This window comes from Suncus etruscus, chromosome X (assembly GCF_024139225.1).
Source record: "Suncus etruscus isolate mSunEtr1 chromosome X, mSunEtr1.pri.cur, whole genome shotgun sequence".
Lineage (NCBI taxonomy): Eukaryota > Metazoa > Chordata > Mammalia > Eulipotyphla > Soricidae > Suncus > Suncus etruscus.
The window spans coordinates 54,463,605-54,483,398 of NC_064868.1; the positions used below are offsets into that span (position 1 = coordinate 54,463,605).

The 19,794-nt window shown below is 37.4% G+C and overlaps 1 protein-coding gene across 6 annotated transcripts in view; it reads right to left on the bottom strand.

The window, feature by feature from the left end:
* Window positions 1-19,794, bottom strand: part of ARHGEF9 (Cdc42 guanine nucleotide exchange factor 9) — a 601,826-nt gene that overhangs the window by 137,230 nt on the left and 444,802 nt on the right. For 5 of the 6 annotated variants that reach the window (XM_049767262.1, XM_049767264.1, XM_049767263.1 and 2 more), the window contains exon 7: window positions 8,383-8,514. The exons of the other annotated variant lie outside the window; for it this stretch is intronic. In XM_049767262.1, coding sequence (XP_049623219.1) covers window positions 8,383-8,514 — 132 coding nt within the window. The remainder of the gene's footprint in view (window positions 1-8,382; window positions 8,515-19,794) is intronic. 6 annotated transcript variants of the gene reach the window in all.

The window sequence follows — 19,794 nt, forward strand, 5'->3', positions numbered from 1 at the left end:
CTTCTCGTCCCAAATGTGTTACACCGGGGGTGGGGCCTTCCCTTTTGGAGCTGAAACTGCAATCTCAAGTTTATTAGCGTGTGATCTAGCACCTTTAGTTGCACCCCTGCCCTGTATCAATCCCCTGGGCCAGAAATTAACCTGTTCTGATATATTTATACACTATGATCCTAGATGTATCACACTGCGGATGGCACCAGTTATCCTCAAGTTGAAACTGCAAGCTACACTCTATTATTATGAGACACCAACCCCTTTAGCTGTGACAGAAACTCTCCTGTTTTAGATGTCTGTCAACACTCTGATCCCAGGCTGTATGTGGGGCCTACTATCCTAGAGCTCCTGTCTACCAATGTGAGATGCCAGCCATATTTCTGAGTAAACAGTATTCCCATCAAAGCAATTGTCAGAACATCACAAGTTCTCTTGTATTTCAACTCTCTAATCCCAGTTCTGCCACACTTTGATCAGGACCTGGCCTATTGGAGATAAAACTTCAAGGTGAAGTGTGTTAATGTGGAACTACAGTCCCTTAGGTGAGCCACAACCATATCCTAGTCTTCCGGCCAGAACCTCACTAGTTCTGTTGTCCCAACATCCTTATTCCAGGTGTCTAGCTCTGGAAGTGGGACCTGGTTACTTGAAGCTCAAATTACATGCTAAAGCTACAAACATAGACCTCTGCCAGTTTAGCTCTGCTTCGGCAATCCTACAAAGAGTCCCAGAACAGAAAATCATAATTTCTGAACCCAGGTAGTCCTCTGATTCCAGGTATCTCATGCTATGTGTGACATATGCCATCCTGGAGCTGAAACTGAAAGTCTACCAACATGGGATCTCAGATCCTTCACCTGTGAGGTCATCCTCCCTCCAAGACTATAAGCCAGAAAATTGCTAGTCCTGATGTTTTTTCGCACTCTGATTCTAGGTGTATTATGTTTTGTGTGGAATTAGTTCTCTTGGAATGGCAACTACAAGTTCCGATCTACATGGGAACCCAGGCCCTTTAGCTTTGCTACTTTCCCAAACCTGTGGACCATAACATCATCAATTCTGTGGTCTCTCAGTCATCTGATTGCAGGTATGTCATTCTGTGTGTGTGGCCCAATATTCTGGTGTTGAAACTGCAAGCTCTGGTTTATCACCTTGGACAACTAGCCTTCTTAGTTGCATCTTGGACCTTACCCCAAACCTCCAGATCTGATAGTTGCTATTTCTCATATCTATAAACCCTCTGATTCTAGGAGGATCACACTGTGGGTAAGCCTTGCCCTCCTGAATCTCAAGCTGCAAGCTTCATTCTATCAAGGTGTAAGCTCTTTTGCTGCAACACCACACTGGGCCAGAAAGTAGCAGTTCTGATGTCTGTACACTCTCTGATCTCACATGAATCATGCTGTAGATGGGACTTGCTTTTCTTTAGCTAAACTACAAGCTACAGTCTATCACCATTGGCCCCTAATGACTTATCTACTATGTGACCCTGTATTTAATCTACCGGGCCTGATAGTCACCAGTTCTGAAATCTGTCAGCTCTTTTGTCCCAGGTGCATCACTTTGTGGATGGGACTTACCTTTATACAACTGAAACTCTAAGCCATAGCCTACAAACTTGAAGTGCCAGCCTCTTTAGTTGTGCAGCATCCCTGTGCTCAAGCCCCAGGGAAGAAAGCCTTCAGATATGATGTCTTTATCCCCTTAGATCCCAGATGTATTATTCTGTGTGTGAGAAATATGCTCTGCTATAGCTGAAACGGCAAGCTTCTCTAACATTGTGGGTCCCCAACCAATTTATCTGTGCTGTTGCCCTGCCTCAAGCCCTTTGCATAGAAAGTATCCATTTCTGATGTATGTCAGCCCTATGATCTCAGGTACTTCATGTTGTGTGTGGGAACTTCATACTGGATATAAAACTTTAAGTTCCACCCTACCAACATGGTACACTAATCCCTTTATTCTGTGCCATCATCCTCCCATCCCACAAGCCCCTGAACCAGAAAGCTGCCAGATCTGTTTTCTGTTAGTCCCTCTGATTCCAGGTGAGTCATGCTGTGGTTAGAAATGTTCTTTTTGGAGCTAAAACGGCAAGATCCTGTCTACTAACTTGAGATCCTAGCCCCACTTAGCTATGTTGCTGCCCTGTCCAAAGCTCCTGGCTCAGAATAGCTCCATTTGTGAATTCTTTTAGCCCTCTAATCCCAGGTGTGTCACAATGTGGGTGGACCTGCCATCCTGGAGCTGAAATTTCAACACCAGATAAACTAAGTGAGACTTATGATTTTAGCTATGTTGCAGCACTGCCTCTAATTCTCCAGGATAGAAAGTCTCCAGTTCTTATGTCTGTCAGACCTTTGTTTACAAGTGGCTCACACTATGGTGTAATATGCTATCCAGGTGACTAATCTAGAAACACAAAACTATTACCTCTTTAGCTGAGCCTACATACTTCTCTCAATAATCTAGCTGGAAAACCTCCAGTTCTGACTTCTGTAATTCCTCTTGTCCCAGGTGCTTTACAATGTGGTGATACCTGGCCACCTGGAGCAGAAATTCCAAGCTTCAGTCTACTAATGTGATTCCCCAACACCTTTTGCATATAATTCCTATATGCTGATAATGGTGGTCTAAGTATTCTCATAGAAACATGGTGGATAGATGCTTACCATAGATGCTATTTTTGGCCACACCCAGAAGTCTTCAGGGCGTAGTCCTGTATCCCCACCTATGTATCACTTCTGGTGGTACTTTGGGGACCAATTGTAGTGCCAGGGTCTGAACCTGAGCCAACTGCATGCAAAGCAAAGCCCTAACTGCTCCAGACCACATATGTTATTTGTGTTTTCACAAGTTCCCTGCCTAAATAAGATTATTTATAATATGATACGACCTAGCTCTTTTCCATTCTACTCATTCTATTCATATGACATTACATTTCTAAGAGATCTCTAGTGTATAGATACAAGTGCCTGGGTTCTAGCCTTATCCATTGTTCTAAATAAACCCTACACCATTCATAGCATAACTAAATTAAAACACTTGGAAGCTACTTGAACATAGCATCAATATTCAGCAGATTTAGTAAGATAATTTAAGAAATTGTGTACAACGTTTTTGATATTTTAATCTGGGGGATAGAGGATTCAGTATCATAGCCTGTCTCACATATAGTAAATGTCTTCTCTATCTCTTTATTTGTGGTATTATTTCCTCATAGCCTATATCCCATGATTTTCTGTATTTATCATGGTAAAGAACATAGGGCTGGGGTTAAAGTGACTATGGTCACTTCATGTAATTAACCTCAGTTTAATTCCTGCCATGCCATATGGTCCCCCAAGAACTTCCAGGAGTAATTCCTGAGTGCAGAGCCAGGAGTAACTTCTGAGTGTCTCTAGGTCTGCCCCTCAAATAAAAAAGAACATAGCACTCATGTAGAATTTGTCTTTGTTATTCCCATATTACAGATCTAGTGTACATATTTTTATTTTGAGGATACCAGAATTTCTATATGTTACTTAATAATGGTGAGTTCACTATTTCTATTTTTGCTGGGTTTTTTGGACATGTCCAGAAGTTCTCAGGGATCACTACTGATGCTGTTTGGTGAAGCATGTGGTTCAAAAGATTGAACTTGGATCAGCCACATGCAAAGCAATTTTCCTACCCACTTTTCAGTTGCTCCAGGAACTTATTGTGTACTAGCACCACTGTCAAGCTAATTAACATATCTATTAATTCATTTTAGCAAATTCCAATATAACAGCAGTGTTAACCAGAATTCCCATGCTTTCTAAAACATATTCATCCTAAATAAATTTTACTCCTTGATATGTATCTTTCTATTTCCCCCATTCCACTTCCCATGAAAACTGACATTATATTATCTGCTCTTATTAACTTTTCAGATTTAACATATACATAATACCATAAAATATTTTTATTTATCTTATTTAACTTAATACAGCACACTTGAAGCTCACCCATGATATTAAAATAGAAGTTATCCTCTATCATTGTATGTATATTTTTTCTATATACATCTATAATGCAGATAAATAATATACATTTTTACAGTTACACATTGGTTAATGATCCATGAACTGTCTGACTGAAAGTGTATAATTTAGTCTAATGATTTGACACTATGTTGCTTTGTCTTACAAGAAAAATGGATTAATATGAAATGATAGACTGACATCCACATTTTTTAGCAAGTACCATCCTCTTACCATCTAGTCTAATACTGGTAGGAGATAAATTGAATTATTTGACAAGGTTTATTCTTTGGAAACCATTTCTGAACCAATGTCATTACTGCCATCTGTTTTTAACATCTATAGGCTATCTAAAATATTTTGCCAAGTTATAACTAGTTCAATGATGGTTACCAGTACAGATTCTGGATACAGCTTATTTGCATTCAATTTCTGACTCTACTGTTGTGTATCACCTTGGGCCCATTAAGTAAGTTTTCTGCTCATCACTTTACATTAATTTAAAATCAGAGTTATAATGATACCTATCTCATGTTTATTCTAAGGATGAAATTGAATTAACAAATATGAAGATCTTAGAACAGAACAATGTACATAGTAGTTCATATTATGTATTAAAATCTACACTTTCCATGATTTCTTATGTTTCAAAACATCATACATTTTCGAATCCATGTATAATGTTCTTATAGTTCTTCTGCCTCTGATGATCTGCTGAACTACAGTAGTTTTCATTTGGGAAGCCTAAGAATGATTTGAGTTCAGTGATATAGATATATAAATGAACAGATGGATAATGTCTTAAAAATACATTATATTTAAAGTTCACTAGACTGAGAACTCCATGAAGAAACAGATGGGTAACATATAACAGGAAGCTCAATAAATGCAGCATAAAATGCAGCATAATTAATTCAGAGCAAGTTCTTATTGCAACCTTGGACATTTTGGGGTTCATTTCCCTCCTTAACAGGTTTGTTTCCATTTGTCCTTAAAATAAAAGTTTTGTGTTACTTCATTAACACTAAATGGCCTAACTAAATTTCAGGGTATTTTTGTTCCTTGAACAGATCTTTTAAAATAGCTGATAGTTTGAAAATGTTCTAAAACTAAATTTGACAAGTCTTAGGGTTTATGAAACTATTTTGGCCACTTTTGTTGAATATTACATTATATTTGTAAACTGTTACTTTATATACATTATTGAGTCAATGTTTCCACACTTTCAAATATAAGCTCACCATAAAGATTAATATAGTCTCATTTTATATGTAAAATTAGTTTTATGTATATTTTTAAATTTTGTATCTGATATGAATACCTTACTTGTATAATCCGTATCCTCATTTTTCAGTGCCTTTCTTTTGATAATTTCATCTCAGTGATATTTCCTTTTTAGAAAGCCTTGCCTTTTTTTTTCTAGCTCTACCTCAATATGAAAGTATTTTGGTACCTTACACCCTGAATATTGATATAATGACCTGGCATAGGCCTCAGTTGAATGGGCATTCTCCATTCACGCTGGAACCAGGCAAGCTATCTACGAAACATCCAAGGTCTTTTATAGCAACAGTTGGAAGCAGTCCTCTACCAGGAAAGACACTACCAAGGGTGTGACATCGACCTCCTAATAAGACACTTCCGTTTACACTGAGAAGACGTGACAACAACAATGACCTGCGAGAAGACATGACAACAACGATGACCTGCTCTACAGGACATGGTTCTCTCTATTGCCCCTTAAGTGTGAGGTGAAACGAGAGGATGCTCTGCACCATCCTGACTGCAATATGGGATATGCAGACTCCAGGATCTTTAATACAGAAGAATGATACCAACAACAGAGACTATGTGAGGAATGGAGGTGTATTGCCACTACAGACTATGACTTGAATTGGACAAACTAGTTTGCCTGGAGCCTAGAGTCAGTCCTGTGCCAGGAAACTTCAGGGGTAGGGTCTCCATGTATTTAGACCATAATTTGTCTTTCCATGTCCCTTATGTTTTGGTGGGCCTATGCAAACAAATGCCACTTTAATATCGTTTTTTACTATGTTCTCTTGACTCCAATCCTTAAGAAAAACAACCCATTAAAACTTTTGAGGTTAACTTAAACTAGTAAGCATGTGCATGGAACTAGATAAATGTACTTTGCCCTCAATGTTTAAAGAGTTACATAAGTCTAATATCTTTAGATTATATGGTGTGCTGCTAAGAAACAATATGTACTACAACTGGGGATTTGAGGGACAAAGTAATTGTATTGTACATGGGTTCAGTTTTGTTTTTCTTAATGTTCTTTGGCTGAAAGTTCAAGGCTGGGATATCATCGATGGAACTACTGAGAATCCTGTTTATGGGTGATTGGGCTTCCACTGTAACTTTACCCTGTCCTCTTTCTTTGCATCTTTGTTGTCATAATTAAAATAATAAAAAAAATAATTAATAAAAAAAAAGAAAGTATTTTGTACTAATGTTAAGAAGTTCTTCAACAAACAAGTGCACTAAAGACCTCATCTCTTTGTATACCTTTTTTTGGCCTCTTGTTCATTTCTCAGGTTTACTCCATATTGGGTATGAAGGCACATCATATGTGAAAAATAAAAATTCTTGACCTCTTAACTGCAATACAAACATATAACTTTAATAGATTTAAAAATATAGCTTCTCGTTCTCTGGTGAAACAGAAATAATAAGGTACAGATGTACAAAGTAAGTGGTATTTATAGTTTAGATAATATGAGCTTTGATTTGAAGAGAAAAACTAGTTCTTTCAAGAATAAGAAGACTTCTCATGAAGGAGGCCTTCAGAATTTATGCTTCAAAGTTTTATTTTAATACCTGTTACTTATTTCAGACATCATGCCATTCCATATACTTGCTTTGACTTCCTATTTCTCCTTAACTGAGTAATACTAATGAATCGGTTGTTGACACATCATTAAGTTTTTGTCTCCTTTTATTTTCCCTTGTCTGAGAAACATCTTTTATTCATCACAGTTGCCTCATTATTTTCTTCCTGGCTCTTGGCCATGTTTCCTAAAGACAAAGAGCTGATGTTCACATTTTACGCATTATGTATTTTACCTTTGCTAAGAGATGTCTAATTTAGCAGAACTTTATTTTATATAAGTGTATTTTCTGTGTCACTGTGAGTCTGGCTTTTCTGAAAGGAACATCAGTGGGAAGTATGTGCATATGTTGATTGGGACTTAATTTAAGCAGTGCAAAAATTCATTGACTCTCTAAATTACCCACAAAAAAACTGTGCCTTTTTATTTTACAGAAATCTTTGAAAGAGTTTGAGGGAAATAAGAAGTAACCTGGATTAAAAAAAAACTAAACACAGGCTATTATCACCACCATTAATTTGCTGGCTACTGCTTTAAAAGATGGCAATCACAGCTGATGCCTAAACACTGGCGTTTTTTCTAGGAAAGCTTAAATTATTTCCTAAATCTCCTTGTAAAGACAAAGTGACAAAGATATAATACTACATATAGCACACATAAAGAATAATGTGTTTTATTTCTGTTGCAGAAATATTTCATCTATTTTATGACTCATGAGTCCTCTCATGAGGTCTATGCCAATGGAATACGGAGAAAGAGAATGAGAATAGGAGGGTGAATTTGAACAATAACTCTTAAGAATTATTTGGTTTCTCCTTCCCTTTTAGATGTACTGTTTCCAGTTTCTTCTCAATATTTCCCTAGTATCAAAGTGCCTTGAACTCCCGATACAAAGGGAGATGAGAAAACAGAATCCTATGTAGGCTGAAAGTATTATTTCCTTTCCTGCCAAAGACAAAAATCAAAATACCAGCACTAACACTGTTATTTGGGCTTAATGAAAAGAGTTAAAAAATACTTTCTTCAAAATTATTACAGGGAAATTAGAATCAAATTATAAGGAACATAATTAGTTTCTGTAGAAAATGGGTGAACAGGGAGAATTCCCTTACCACAAGTTCAAGGGTGAAAATTTAATCCCTTTGTTGTTTCCTAAGGCAGAAAGTGATCAGATGGCCACAGAATTAGAAGGGAACTAAAACATATTATCTAAATTTTACAGAGGTATTTCAATATTTTCTTGGTAGAAACAACTAACAACTATCAATTCTATGTAGAATTAAGCAAAAATTATTCCCATGAGAGATAGAAGAGTAAGGGTAAAGCATACCAAGGTAAAATGTACCACCTTTAGACTCACTGCCTTTAAGTCTAACCTGCCTGTGATATCCATTTCATAACAGTGACACCTATATGAAATTTCTGACAAAGTCCAGTTTTTACCTAGTTGCCATTGTTTAATTCACTGGGCATGATAGAAACAATGGTGTCATCTGAGTTGCCAATTTCCCCAGAGATGAAGGAACTGGAGTTACCTTCTTGCAGAGGACCATTTGGTGGTCAAACAGGAAGAAGACCCGCTGCTGGTTGCGACCATAGGGCTGGTAGATCCAGGCCATCTCCCCAGTATAGATCAGCTCTGAGCTCCTGTCTAGGATGTCCTCACCCTGAGAAGGATATACAAAAGTGAGAAGGTATAAAAGAGGGAGTTTCTAACTTTCTTGGAGACACCTATAGCTGATTAAAGACTCCAGCAAGGGTAGAACACAGAAAGCGGGGGGGGGGAGAAGAAAGGGGGCAAAGATTGCTAGAAATATATCTATAAAAGATTTCTGAAAGTAGAATGACTCACACTATTTCTTGCCTGAGAAAATGAGCCATTTCATCCTGAATTGCTTTAGTTCTTATATGCTAATTATCATTTAGTTGTAGAACAATCAACTGCTATGATGCTCCCTCCTCTCACCTTCCCCCTTTCTCTTTCCTTCCTTTTCTATTTCATGATAAATATATTTATTCTCTGGCATTTAACCCCAGCGTTGGTTTCCTAGCCTTCCTTTAACAAAACATAGGGATAAGCAACTGGTAGAAATCTCTTTGCTTCCCACTTAAGAAAAGAGACAAGGAATTTACAATAGTAATCACAAAGGAGAAAATCAGAAGACAGTCACTGACTTAAAGTTATTTGTTCTTCATGTAAATTATTTTAGACATTGACGCAATAGTGAACCAGGTTAGAAATTTCCATTGCATATTGATGACATAGTTTTATCTGGAACCACATATAGTACAAGAAGTGACCAGGAATGATTCCTGACTCAAAGACAGGACTAAACCTGGACCAACACATCAACGTCATGGGCATGGGTTATGTGTATGTTATTGTAGAAACAATGAACTGTGATCCAGGACTCAATTGACTGATAGTATATGTCACGTATATGGTACATAATTTTTAAAGTTTAATATATATTTATATATATTGTACCACATTTTCTTTTTTAATTTTTTATTTCAACAACATGGTTACAATGTTATTCACAATACAGTTTTTCCCCGTATAAAGTTGCTGATTATGGTAGTCATACAATGTACAACAACCTCCACTAGTGTGTATTTTCTGACACAATGTCCTCAATTTACCTCTAATTCTCATTGATGCCCTCTTCCCTCCTATCCACGCCCATCTGCCTGCCTCTGGGGCAGACATTTTAATTCTCTCTCTTGCTCTTTTCTTTTTTTCATATTTTATTGAGAATAATGTGAATTACAAGTCTTTCACAGTTGTGGATCAGTTACATAGCGACAGTGAATTAAGGCCATTCCCATCACCAGTGTTGACCTCTCTCCACCATAGTTCTCAGCATGTATCCCATACTCCTACCCTTAGCCCCCTGGACTACTAGCTTAACAGGTCCATTTTGTGTATAGTTTGTTACAATTTGGGTCTCTTGAATCTACTGTAATTGACATTGGTTTGGGTATTTAGGGCTGACTATTTTTTATATTTCCACTCTATGTTCCTGAGACCATCTGGCCCCTTGGTTCCAAAGACTTTTTTTTTGTTTTTGGGCCACACCCTATGACACTCAGGGGTTACACCTGGCTATGCGTTCAGAAATCGCTCCTGGCTAGAGGGACCATATGGGACACCAGGGGATCGAACCGAAGTCCATCTTAGGTCAGACTAGTGCAAGGCAAATGCTTTACTGCTGCGCCACGCTCAGGCCCCCAATCTACACTTTTTTTCCTTTTCGCAGTTTGTAGGAAGACATATAAATATGAGGCAAAACAAGATGATTCATGTTCTATGGAAGCCTCTATCTAGAAGCTACAAATATAAATAAAATTTAAATAAATGGGGAGCAGATGTGGCAAGTTTTTTTTTCAGAGGCACAGTAAAATTTGGGGAAATTATAAAAATATATCCTTGGCGTAAGAGATATAGGGTGTCTCTACCCTAGAAGCATATTGTCATGAGACTAACTACAGGCTCCAGGCATGGTCCCAGGAAAAGTTCTGCTCAGTTGTGGTTGTCAAAGTCAGTCTTCTGTAATTATATCTCTAATTAAATGCATCATGAATAAAATTGGAAGATATGTTAAATAAAGCAATCTGGAAGATATCATTTATATATCATATTTAGAATATTGCATGATGGAATACAAAGGTGGATTGGGGGTTCTCTAGCACTGTCTTGGCCAAAGTGTAATCAGGAGAAGGAAAGGAGATGAGTGGAGACAGAGTATGACATCTAAAATAACAGAGGACAAGGATAAGGTGTGTTGATGATGTTAAGTAAAGAAATAATTAAATATCCAAGACACGGAGTCAGGGCCAGAGAGATAGCATGGAGGTAGGGTGTTTGTCTTGCAAGCAGAAGGATGGTGGTTTGAATCCCGGCATCCCACATGGTCTCCCGAAACTGCCAGGAGCGATTTCTGAGCATAGAGCAAGGAGTAACCCCTAAGCACTGCCGGGTGTGACCCAAAAACCAAAAAAAAAAAAAAAAATTCAAGACACGGATTCAAAAACAATAAAAATTTGAGACTCAAATTGTAACAACCAAATTATGAAAGGTTCCTGGTCTGGTGATAGTCTCTGATGTGGTGGTGGCGGTATGGAGTGACTCTGGAAACATTAGTGGAGGAAGGTTAACACTGGAGGTTAGATTGGTGCTAAAACCATTTATGTCTAAAATGTAACTATGAATAACTTTTAAATCACAGTGATTTATAAAAAATAAATTTAAATACATATTTAAATTTGTATTAAGGCAATATGATTTAGAAAAGTATTCAGTATTGAGCTTGGGGCATGCTGTGTTGCAATACCAGTCTCACCACCATTATGAACTTTTCTCCAGCAGTATCCCCACGTTCCTTCACATTCCACTCTCCACCACTCTACAGACTGCCTCCTTGACAGTCATATTTTTAAATAAAATCTTTATTTAAACACCATGATTACAAGCATGATTATAGTTGGTTTTCATCATAAACAGAACATCCCTTTCACCAGTGCAACATTCCCACCACCAATGATCCCCTCCTTCTCCACCCCTACATATATTTTAGACAGGCATTCTACTTCTCTCAGTCATTAAGATTGTCATGATATTTGTTAGTGTAGTGAGATTCCCTAACTGCACTCACCACTCTTTGTGGTGAGCTTCATATTGTGATCCAGTCCTTCTGGCCCTCACCTATATTACCTTTGGGCATTATAATATTAATGTCTTTAATTTTTCTTAAAACTCATAGATGAGTGACACTATTCTGTGTCACTCCCTTTGACTTATTTCACTCTGTACATCCATGTATAGAAAAATTTCAAGACTTCATCTCTTTTAGTGGCTGCATAATATTCCATTGTGTATGTGTATCACAATTTCTCTAGTCATTCATCTGTTGAAGGGCATCTTGGTTGTTTCCAGAGCCTGGATATTGTAAATAGCATTTCAATGCATATAGGTGTGGGGAAGAAATTTTTGAATTGTAATTTGGTGTTCCTAGGGTATATCCCTAGGAATAGTATAGCTGGATCATATGGAAGCTCAATTTCCAGTCTTTTGAGAAATATCCATATTGTTTTCCATAAAGGCTAAACTAGATGGCATTCACATCAGCAGTGAATAAGTTTCTTTCTCTCCAATCTCCTCCAGCACTAGTTCTTGTTCTTTGTGATGTGTGCCAGTCTCTGTGGTGTGAGATGGTATCTCATTGTTGTTTTGATTTGCATCTCCCTGATGATGTGGAGCATTTTTTCATGTGTCTTTGGCCATATGTATTTCTTCTTTGAGGAAGTGTCTGTTCATTTCTTCTCCCCATTTTTTTTGATGGGATTAAATGTTTTTTCTTGTTAAGTTCTGTTAGTAGCTTGTATATTTTTGATATTAGCCCCTTGTCTGATGGGTATTGGGTAAATAGTTTCTCCCATTCTGTGGGTGGCTTTTGTATCCTAGACACTATTTCTTTTGATGTGCAGAAGCTTCTCAGCTTAATATAGTACCATCCATTTATCTCCACTTCCACTTGTTTGGAGAGTGATATTTTCTCTTTGGAGATGCATTTAGTCTCAATATTATGGAGTGTTTTTTTTTTTACCAACATATTGTTCTATATACCTTATGGTTTCAGGTCTAATATCAACGTCTTTAATCCATTTGGATTTGATCTTTGTGCATGGTGTTAGATGGGGGTCTGAGTTCACTTTTTTGCAAGTGGCTAACCAGTTGTGCCAACGCCAATTTTTGAAGAGGCTTTCCTTGCTCCATTTTGGATTTCTTTCCCCTTTATCAAGAATTAATTGATTGTATGTTCGGGGAATTCTTTGAAAACTCAAGTCTATTCCACTGATCTGAGGATCTGTCTTTATTCCAATATCATGCTGTTTTAATAACTATTGCTTTGTAATACAATTGTAATACAAAATTGGGGAAAGTAATGCCTCCCATATTCCTTTTCCCAAGAATTCTTTAGCTATTTGTTGGTACTTTCCATATGAATTTTAGGAGTATTTGATCCACATCTTTGAATAATGTCATGGGTATCTTTAGAGAGATTGCATTAGATCTGTACAATTTTTACAATGAATTGGGGGGTATTGTCATTTTAATGATATTGGTCCTGCCAATACATGAACAGTGTATGACAGTCACATATTTAAGATTGATATTTGTGGTATTTAGCTCTTATTTCAATTGTGATTTTGATATATAATTATACCACCCCTCTATAGTAACTTCATAGCTGTGGTCCTCTCTATATTCCACCTACATCAATTACTTTATTACTTCAGACTACCACCTTGCCTTTTCATTCTTTTTGTACTTCTTCTTATGTTCTTAGGTCAACATTGATGACATTATTAGCTTTTAAAACCTTGAATTCCAAAAACCATACCAAACAAAAAACCCTTGAATTCCATCATTCAGACCACAAATGAGTTAAATTAGCACCTCCATGGAATAAAGAATTCATTCATTTTGCTTCAGTTTTGATAGAACTGAAAAATATCTGGTTAAGAAGAGTCAGAAGAAGGAAAAACACTGGATGGTATCACTTAATTATGATGCTAGATAGTCTTATTCTGAGTCTTCTTAGTTCTACACTAACCATGGGGTTCATAATTTTCTTTTTCTTTGTAGTTCAATGTCAGTTAAGTGGCCAGTGAATAATTTAGTTAGTTAGCTTAGAAATCCATGTCACCTACCCCCCAAAAGAAATCCATGTCCCAAGTCAAATCATGTAATTCTGTAGTAAATATCCTCATTCTTGCCTCTTCATTATGTTGGCCATAAAATCATTATATGGTCACTTCTTTTCCTTTTTTGTCTGTTTTACCAGAAGTTAAATGGAGTGTGTGAGGATGGTCGTTAAGGTCTTATATCTCAACCATATAGACAAAGTCATCAAATCAAAGTTAGAGATAAGGTCACGTGCATCTTCTCAAAAATAATCAGATACAAATATTCAAGGTAGGGTAGTAGAATAGAGAAATAGTAGGAATCCTAAGTATATCTTTTGTTCTAACCTAAGGAATAGGAAAGAAAATGGAAATTCACTGTAAACAGTTTCCAATAATAAGACTTACGTAAGCATGGTCCATATCATGACTCAAGATACTAGTTCAGTCAGACCCTAAGATTGAGGTAAATATTATCCTCAAGAGTTTTTTTTTTTGGTTTTTGGGTCACACCCGGCAGTGCTCAGGGGTTATTCCTGGCTCCAGGCTCAGAAATTGCTCCTGGCAGGCACGGGGGACCATATGGGACGCCGGGATTAGAACCGATGACCTCCTGCATGAAAGGCAAACGCCTTACCTCCATGCTATCTCTCCGGCCCCCCTCAAGAGTTTTTTTTTTTTATAAAAGTATAGAACCTTCAGAAGTCTAAGACTTAGAGAGGAAGAGGTTAAATGAGAACCATGGAGATATTTTCTATTAATAAGATAAAAATTTGAGTGTATATTTCTTATAATGCTAAATACAGATTAGTCCATAAGACATCTATTTTTGTTATATTATTTTGAATATGTAGAAAGTAAAATATAGCTATAAAGGTGAAACTGTAATAGAAAATGGGGTCCACTGTCTTAAGTTAAATAGTTTATTTTCCCCACTTTTTAACTTTTCTCCTCTGTGAATTGTTCAATAAGGTATTTTGGTGAAAGAGTACCTCTCTATCTTTCCTTCCCTGTTAAATAAGGAAGTTTGTAGAAGTGTCCCTCCATTTAATGTTTATATAAGAACCAAGTCAATTGGATTGTTGGACTTGTTCCAGCATCCCCATAGGCACCAATCTCGCCATGTGATGCTATTCTTTCTTTGCATAGGCACATTAAAATGGGAAATTGTATACAAACACATTCTTATCTTATGGAGATGGGAACACACAAATTTTCTTAAATGGTGACAATTATGTCCACTGTCTTTAGTTAGATTGTTTATTTTCCCAACTTTTTTATCTTTATTCCTCTTTGTGAACTGTTCAATAAGGAATTTTGGTGAAAGAGTCCCTCAGTTTAATGCTTATGTTTGAACCAGGTCACGGGTATTGTTGGACTTGTTCTTGCGGCCCCCTTATGCACTGATAATGCCAGGTGGCATTAATCCTTGTTTGCATGGGCATATTAAAGTGGAAAATACTATACATACGAATAAGTTCGTATCTAATAGAGATAGGAACACAAAAATCTTGTGGTGCAATGGAACCTTACACCCTGAACATTGACATGATGACCTGGCACAGGCCTCAGAGGTTTGGGCATTTTCCAGTCATCCCTGAACCAGGGAAGCCATCTATGAAACATCCAAAGTTGTCTATGACATCACCTGGAAGCAATCCTCTACCAGAGAAGACCCTACTGCTGCTCTGACATCGATTTACTCAAAAGAGTCTTCCCTTAACACTGAGAATATTTAAGCAACAACAACAACCTGCATACTGGACAGGGCTTTCTGCATTGCCCTTTAATTGTGAGTTGAAATTAGATACCGCTCCACACCATCCTGACTTCAGTGTAGGACATACAGATTCCAGGACCTTCAATGTAGAAACATGATACCAACAACAGAGACTGTGAAAAATATAACTGTATGGGCACTACAGACAATGACCGGGATTGGACAAACTAGTTTGCCTGGAGTCTAGAAATGGTCTTATGTCAGGAAACTTCAGGGTTAGGGTCTCCTTGTACTTAGGCCAGAGTTATTCCTTTCCATGACCCCATACTTTGGTGGGTCCATGCAAACAATAATTGCCACTCTAACATTGTTTTTACAGTGCTCCTTTGACTCTAAACCTTTAAGAAACCACTAGTAAAAATATCTGGAATTGCAAAAAAATTGGTTTACAATAGTGTTAATATATATGCTTTTAGTTACACTAGCATTCTGGGGGATAAAGGAGGGAGGTAAGGGATATATGCTTGGGAACTGGGATGAAGGGAGGACAACACTGATGGTGAAGAGGCCCTCATTTATTGTCACTGTGTACCTTAAATATCACTGTGTAAAATTTGCAATTCACTTTGGCCACAATAAAAATTAAGAAAAGAAAATGTGGTCTCTAAAGACATTACATGCTAAAATAGACATTAACAATGGTGGAACTCAAAATTTTTTTGAAAGTATGTAAGTCAAGAGACCTAAATTCTATTTTATGAACTTGATATGCAGGGCTGTGGAGATAGCACAGCAGTTGGGCATTTGCTTTGGATGTTGGAAATCCTGAACGGAGCTGGGTTCAATTATTGGCATCCCATATGGTCCCCTAAGCCTGTCAGGAGTGATTTCCAAGAACAGAGCCAGAAATAACCCCTGAGCATCACCGTTTGTGCCCCCAAACCAACAATCAAATCAATAAATAAACTGCTTTTAAAGAAAGAAGTTGATATGCTTCTCCATCAAGTATATAAAAATACAACCACAGTGTAAGCTCTTCAAAAATATAAATTTATATTTGGAAAGTATAAATAAAATCTCAACTACACTCTGTCATATATTCCTATTAATACACAACCCAATAAGTAATGCTTAGCTATTACCATCAAAACAAAAATAAGAAAAAATGGAAGTAATTTGCCCAAATGAGAAAGGCAGGCCCAGATTCTCTCTATCCATGTTCAAAACTGCAGGTGAGCTTCTAATGAATTATCAGGTGACTTGGAAGAATTCTGACATAGGGGCACTGATCGGGCACTTTGGTAATGGTGAGGTAATTGTACAGATAAAATCATAAACATGTGAACCATATTATAATAATTCAGAACAATAAGGCTACTACTAAAGCAGAGCTGACAGGTTGAGATATTGGTGGAAATAAGCAAACATTATTGATGGGGACCGGGTGAAAATATTTGTGGGGAGGCACACAAATTGATGCTCAAGACTTAAACGTGGCTCTGCACATAATGATCACTTTGATATTCTCTAGAAACCATCTGTGATGCAAGGATAGATTTCAGGTCAGGTCAGCCATGTTCAAAGCAAATATCTGACATCCTGCCCTATTTATCTTTCCCTGGATTTTAAACATTGTATAACTGAAACTCTATTAACAACATTATATATCAGAGTGTCTAAGTTTTTAGGTTTTGGGGTCACACTCTGAGGTCCTTGTTCTGCAGTCAAGTATCATTCCTGGAATAAACCCTGATTGACCACTTGCAAGGCAAGCATCCTATCTGTTTTACTATTGCTCCACATAAGATGACACCCAGATATTAAACCAAAAATAAGGCATTTCCCCAATTTTCTTTTTGCTTTTCTCCAAAGCCTTTGATATGTAAAAGCCCACCTGGATCACTCTACCTTGCCCCATCCTGGTGGATTTTGTTATGGGAGAATAAAGAAATAGTAGTTCTGGCTTGGCATGCTCAGATACCATGAGGCAAAAAGCCTCTGACTCCATGATTCTTTTCTGACTGGATTGGTTGATTAGTCCTTCGTGGCTACACTACCTTCTTCAGACCCATCCACCTGGTGATAGAAATACAGATTGTGGGGTGATCTCACAACATGTGGAATTTATTTTACAGCTCTGGCCACATTTTTTTGTTTTGGGGCCACACTTGGCAGTGCTTAGGGATTACTCCTAGCTCTATACTTAGGAAACACTCCTGATTTCTTGGCGGGAGTAAATGGGATGTCAGGGATCAAATCTAGGTAATCTGCATGCAAGAAAATTGCCCTACCACTCTACTATCAATCTGGCCCCTCAAGTATTATTTTTCAAGAATATAAAAAGTAAAATAACCCAATTTTTTTCAGAAGCTATTTGTTCTTTCTTTTGCAAAGCACTGCCCTAAGAAAAGTGTATGGCTAGGTCTTTCACTTCTTTCAATTGTGCTCAAATGCTATCTCAGCAATATTTTCTCTGGATACTAAATCTTAAGTTTCACTCTAGTCTATTACCCTACTTAATTTATCTTCAAAGAATATATTACTAACATAAACTTTGTTGTTTTTTATCTGTTCTCAGGACATAAAAACATTTATCTAAAATGATAAATGCACAATGCTATTCATTACAACACTCAGTACAATATCTAAGAGTTGAAATAAACCTAGATAAGTGGATAATGAAGATGTGATACTTATATACAATGGAATACTACATAGCCATAAGGAATGATACGATCATGCAATTTGTTATAGCATAGATGAACTGGAATTTCCATTATGATAAAGTAAGCCAGGAGAATAAGAAAGGATGAATACAGAATGAAACCACTTACATGTGGTATTTAGAATATACTGCATGAAGGAATCCATTTATTTAAATGGGGGAAATATAAAAAACCACTCTTAGTAAGGAGAAAGAAAGAAACTGAGTGAAAAAGAAGAAAGCAAGTGTGAAACAGCAGTAGAGAAGGGCCAAAGTTATGCAGGTGGATTGGTGATGTTAAGAAAAGACAGAATTAAATATCCAAAGCACAGGGTCAACAACATTGAAATCTTGAGACCCAAACATTAATAACCAATCTTAAAACAGGCATGTTTTTATGGCAGTATGGGTTGGGGTAATGGTATGGGATGAACTCTGGGAACATTGGCGGAGGGAGGTTGACACTGGTAGTAGAATTGGTGCTGAAACATTTTAAGTCTAAAACACAGCTATGAATAACTTTATAAAACGCCACTCTTTAAATAAAAAAATAGGGGGTAGAGCAATAGCACAGCGGTAGGCCATTTGCCTTGAGTGCCACTGACCCAGGACAGACCTGGGTTCAATCCCCGGCATCCCATATGGTCTCCCATGCCAGGAGAGATTTATTTTTAATATAATATCTTTATTTAAACACATGATTACAAACATGACTGTAGTTGGGTTTCTGTCACAAAAAGAATACCTCCCTTCACTGGTGAAACATTCCCACCAACAAGGCCTCCAATCTCCTTCCTCCCACACCCCCTGCCTGTATTTGAGAAGGCATTCTACTTCTTTCATTCATTTACATTGTCATGGTAATTGTTAGTATATTATTTCTCTAACTGCACTCACCCCTCTTTGAGATGAGCTGGCCATTCCTCATCTCTGGGCCTTATTACAATAATTATTTTATTTTTATTTATTTTTGGGGGGGTCACACCCGGCAGCACTCAGGGGTTACTCTGGCTCTATGCTCAGAAATCGCTCCTAGCAGACTCAGGGGACCATATGGGATGCCGGGATTTGAACCAACAACCTTCTGCATGCAAGGCAAATGCCTTACCTCCACGCTACCACTCTGGCCCCTGTATTTTATTTTTCTTAAAACCCATATATAAGTGAGACTATTCTGTGTCTATCTCTCTCCCTCTGACTTATTTCACTCAGCATAAAAGTTTCCATGTCCAACCATGTATAGGAAAATTTCATGACTTCATCTCTCCTGATGGCTGCATAATTTTCCATTGTATATATGTACCACCGTTGTGTTAGCCTTTCATCTGTTGAAGGACATTTTGGTTGTTTCCAGAGTCTGGCTATTGTTAATAGTGCTCCAACGAATATAGGTGTGAGGAAGGGATTTTTGAATTGTATTTTTGTGTTCCTAGGATATATCCCTAGGCGTGGTATAGCTGGATCATATGGGAGCTCAATTTCAAAAAATGTCCTCCAGATATACAATCAATTAATCTTTGATAAAGGGGAAAGAAATGCAAAATGGAGCATGGAAAGCCTCTTCACAAGTGATGTTGGAGCAACTGGTCAGCCTATGGCAAAAAAGCGAACTCAGACCTCCATCTAACACCATGCACAAAGGTAAAATCTAAATGGATTTCAGAGTAAAATCATAAAGTATATAGAACAACATGTAGGTAAAATACTCCATGACATTGAGACTAAAGGCATCTTCAAGGCGAAAACTGCATTCTCCATACAAGTGGAAACAAGATAAACAGATGGGACTATATTAAGCTGAGAAGCTTCTGCACCTCAAAAGAAATAGTGCTTAGA